The sequence below is a fragment of the Dama dama genome, chromosome 18, assembly GCF_033118175.1.
Source record: "Dama dama isolate Ldn47 chromosome 18, ASM3311817v1, whole genome shotgun sequence".
Classification (NCBI taxonomy): Eukaryota; Metazoa; Chordata; class Mammalia; order Artiodactyla; family Cervidae; genus Dama; species Dama dama.
The window spans coordinates 28,356,649-28,361,016 of NC_083698.1; the positions used below are offsets into that span (position 1 = coordinate 28,356,649).

At 42.3% G+C, this 4,368-nt stretch overlaps 1 protein-coding gene across 2 annotated transcripts; it reads right to left on the reverse strand.

Annotated features, from left to right (window-relative positions):
• Positions 1–254: 254 nt before the first annotated feature.
• On the reverse strand, positions 255–2,022 carry LOC133072133 (heterogeneous nuclear ribonucleoproteins A2/B1). Of its 2 annotated transcripts, XM_061165043.1 has the most exons (2): positions 1,093–2,022; positions 255–972 (listed from the first exon to the last, which is right to left on the reverse strand). In XM_061165043.1, the coding sequence occupies exons 1-2, from the start codon at positions 1,847–1,849 to the stop codon at positions 788–790; spliced, it is 942 nt and encodes a 313-aa protein (XP_061021026.1). In that variant the 5' UTR covers positions 1,850–2,022; the 3' UTR covers positions 255–787. The 2 variants fall into 2 exon arrangements, with proteins under 2 accessions (XP_061021026.1, XP_061021025.1); XM_061165042.1 differs by having other exon boundaries at positions 255–2,022.
• Positions 2,023–4,368: the final 2,346 nt, after the last annotated feature.

Genomic DNA, 4,368 nt, shown 5'->3' on the forward strand with positions numbered 1-4,368 from the left:
GGGTGAGTGAGCTTCTTATTGCAGTGGCCTTCTGTGTTGCAGAGCATGGGCTCAAAGGCACGTGAGTTTCGATAATTGCGGCAAGTGGTCTCAGCAGTTGCGGTTCCCAGGCTCTAGAGCCTGGGCTCAATAATCATGGTGAACGAACTTAGCTGCTCTGTGGCATATGGGATCTTCCCACATCAGGGATCCAACTCGTGTCTCTTTCATTGGCAGGTGAATTTTTACTACTAAGCCACCAAGGAAGCCCTCCCTTTTGTTTTTTTTTTTTTCCTTTAGAATTATTTTATTAAATCATAAATGTACAACAGCTTCTTAACTCTACACACACACTTAAATTTTTTTAAAGGAAAAACGTTATGTCTTATTACACCATGATCCTGGCTAATAGCTTTTCAAAACTTTGAGAAAAATCTTAAAAAAGGTTTCACATGTCACCTGAAACTTACAAATTTAACATTATCAAAGAAGGAATGCTTCTACACTCTTACAAAGACCACTAGAAAGAAACAACAATTAAAAAGCTAAGAAACTGTCTCAAAGGCATTTTTTTTTTTACAATCCTTCCTCCACAGTAAGGTAATGTTATTAAATAATCCAATCCATTCACAAAATGGCTCTCTGCATCTGCTCTGGTGTCTTCTGCCATATCACTGCATATTTATGCATGACTGAGATAAGATTTTCCTTAACATTGTTATTTCGATAACCTGAAGCTGTTCTGTTACCTCTGGGCTCTCATCCTCTCCTATTTATACAGTGAAGCCCATGGCAAATAGGAAGAAGCTCAGTATCTGCTTCTCCCTCCATAACCCCCACTTCCTCCACTGCCTCCTGGACCATAGTTTCCTCCACCATATGGTCCCCCCATGTTCCTGCTACCACCAAAATTTCCACTCTTCATTGGACCATAGTTAGAAGGTTGTTGATTATAATTTCCAAAATCATTGTAATTTCCACTCCCGTAATTTCCTCCTCCATAGTTGTCATAACCACCTCCGTAGCCCCCACCCTGGTTGCCATATCCAGGTCCTCCACCACCATATCCTCCTCTTCCTCCTCCATAACCAGGGCTACCTCCAAAATTGCCACCTCCAGGTCCTCCTCCATACCCATTATAGCCATCCCCAAATCCACGGCCACTTCCATATCCATCAGATCCTCCTCTAAAGTTACTTCCTGGTCCCGGTCCAAAATTTCCACCGCCACCATGAGAATCTCCAAAACCAAAGTTGCCTCCTCTTCCACTTCTAGAACTTTGGACTTCCTGCATTTCTTGTCTAGACAAAGCCTTTCTTACTTCTGCATTATGACCATTGATAGTATGGTATTTTTGCAACACAATCTTATCCACAGGATCATGGTCATCAAAAGTAACAAATCCAAAGCCTCTTTTCTTTCCAGACTGCCTGTCAGTAATTATCTCAATGGTATCAATTTTTCCATATTCCTCAAAGTAATCTCTAAGATGATGTTCCTCAGTATCTTCCTTAATTCCACCAACAAACAGTTTCTTCACAGTTACATGAGCCCCTGGCTTTCCAGACTCCTCTCTTGCAACAGCACGTTTTGGCTCAACCACTCTCCCATCAATTGAATGAGGTCTTGCAGCCATGGCAGCATCAACCTCAGCCATGGAAGAAAAAGTCACAAAACCAAATCCTCTTGATCTTTTGCTTGCAGGATCCCTCATTACCACACAGTCTGTAAGTTTTCCCCATTGCTCGTAGTAGTTCCTCAAACTTTCTTCTGTAGTTTCAAAGCTCAAGCCACCAATAAAGAGTTTACGGAATTGTTCCTTTTCTCTCTTTTTCCTCTCCAAAGGAACAGTTTCTAAAGTTTTCTCCATCGCGGACTCAGTCGCTTCAGCCCGATTTCCCGCAGCCGAGCGAGATGAGAGAGATCTCCGCGGACGAACACGAACCGGACTCGTCCTGGCGCTGTAGTGAGAACTGCCGCTGCTCGAGAAACAACACCGCTAGAGCACCTCCACTCCAGACCCGGCGCTGCTGCTACTGCCTCCCTTTTGTTTTTAACACTAGTTCAGTTCAGTTCAATCACTCAGTCATGTCTGACTCTTTGCAACACCATGGACTGCAGTATGCCAGGCCTCCCTGTCCATCACCAACTCCTGGCGCTCACTCAAACTCATGTCCCTAGAGTCGGTGATGCCATCCAATCATCTCATCCTTTGTCGTCCCCATCTCCTCCTGCCTTCAATCTTTCCCCGCATCAGGGTCTTTTCAAATAAGTCAGTTTTTTTCAACAGGTAGCCAAAGTATTGGGAGTTTGAGCTTCAGCATCAGTCCTTACAGTGACTATTCCACACTGATTTCCTTTAGGATGGACTGGTTGGATCTCCTTGCAGTCCAAGGGGCTCTCAACAGTCTTCTCCAACACCACAATTCAAAAGCATCAATTCTTCAGCGCTCAGCTTTCTTTATAGTCCAACTCTCACATCCATACATGACCACTGGAAAAACCAATAGCTGTGACTAGACGGACATTTGTTGGCAAAGTAATGTCTCTGCTTTTTAAAATGCTGTCTAAGTTGCTCATAATTTTTCTTCCAAGGAGCAAGTGTCTTTTAATTCCATGGCTGCAGTCACCATCTGCAGTGATTTTGGAGCCCCCCAAAATAAAGTCTGTCACTGTTTCCATTGTTTCCCAATCTATTTGCCATGAAGTGGTGGGACCAGATGCCATGATCTTAGTTTTCTGAATGTTGAGTTTTAAGGCAACTGTTTCACTCTCCTCTTTCATTTTCATTAGAGGCTCTTTAGTTCTTCTTCACTTTCTGCCATAAAGGTGGTGTCATCTGCATATCTGAGGTTATTGATATTTCTCCCAGCAGTCTTGATTCCAGCTTGTGATTCATCCAGTCCAGCATTTTTCTGATGTACTCTGCATATAAGTTAAATAAGCAGGGTGACAATACACAGCCTTGATGCACTCCTTTCCCAATTTGGAACCAGTCTGTTGACCCATGTCTAGTTCTAACTGTTGCTTCTTGACCTGCATACAGATTTCTCAGGAGGCAGGTCAGGTGGTTTGGTATTCCCATCTCCTTCAGAATTTTCCAGTTTGTTGTGATCCACACAGTCAAAGGCTTTGGCATAGTCATTAAAGCAGATGTTTTTCTGGAACTCTCTTGCTTTTTTGATGATCCAACAGATGTCAGCAATTTGATCTCTGGTTCCTCTGCCTTTTCTAAATCCAGCTTGAACTTCTGGAAGTTCACAGTTCACATACTATTGAAACCTGGTTTGGAGAATTTTGAGCATTACTTTGGTAGTGCTTGAGATGAATGCAATTGTGTAACAGTTTGAGCATTCTTTGGCATTGCCTTTCTTTGGGATTAGAATGAAAACTGACCTTTTCTAGTCCTGTGGCCACTGCTGAGTTTTCCAAATTTGCTGGCATATTGAGTGAAGCACTTTCACAGCATCATCTTTAGGATTTGAAACAGCCCAGCTGGAATTCCATCACCTCCACTAGCTTTGTTCATAATGATGCTTCTTAAGGCCCACTTGACTTCACTTTCCAGGATGTCTGGCTCTAGGTGAGTGATCATACCATTGTGATTATTTGGGTCGTGAAGATCTTTTTTGTATAGTTCTTCTGTGTTCTTGCCACCTCTTCTTAATATCTTATGCTTCTGTTAGGTCCATACCATTTCTGTCCTTTATTGTGCCTATCTTTGCATGTAAAGTTCCCTTGGTATCTCTAATTTTCTTGAGGAGATCTCTAGTCTTTCCCATTCTATTGTTTTCCTCTACTTCTTTGCATTGATCACTGAGGAAGGCTTTCTTATCTCTCTTTGCAATCTCAAAAATGACAGAATGATCTCTGTTTGTTTCCAAGGCAAACCATTCAGTATCACAGTAATCCAAGTCTATGCCCCGACCAGGAATGCTGAAGAAGCTGAAGCTGAATGGTTCTATGAAGACCTACAAGACTTTCTAGAACTAACACCCAAAAAAGATGTCCTTTTCATTATAGGGGAATGGAATGCAAAAGTAGGAAGTCAAGAAATACCTGGAGTAACAGGCAAATTTGGCCTTGAAATACAGAATGAAGCAGGGCAAAGGCTCACAGAGTTTTGCAAAGAGAACGCACTGGTTATAGCAAACACCCTCTTCCAACAACACAAGAGAAGGCTCTCACATGGACATCACCAGATGGTTAACACTGAAACCAGATTGATTATATTCTTTGCAGCCAAAGATGGAGAAGCTCTATACAGTCAGCAAAAACAAAACCAGGAGCCAACTGTGGCTCAGATCATGAACTCTGTATTACCAAATTCAGACTTAAATTGAAGAAAGTAGGGAAAACTACTAGACCATTCAGATATGACCTAAATCA

Coding starts and splice junctions, on each gene's coding strand:
- LOC133072133 (XM_061165042.1), bottom strand. CDS start 1,849: ATGGAGAAAACTTTAGAAACTGTTCCTTTGGAGAGGAAAAAGAGAGAA.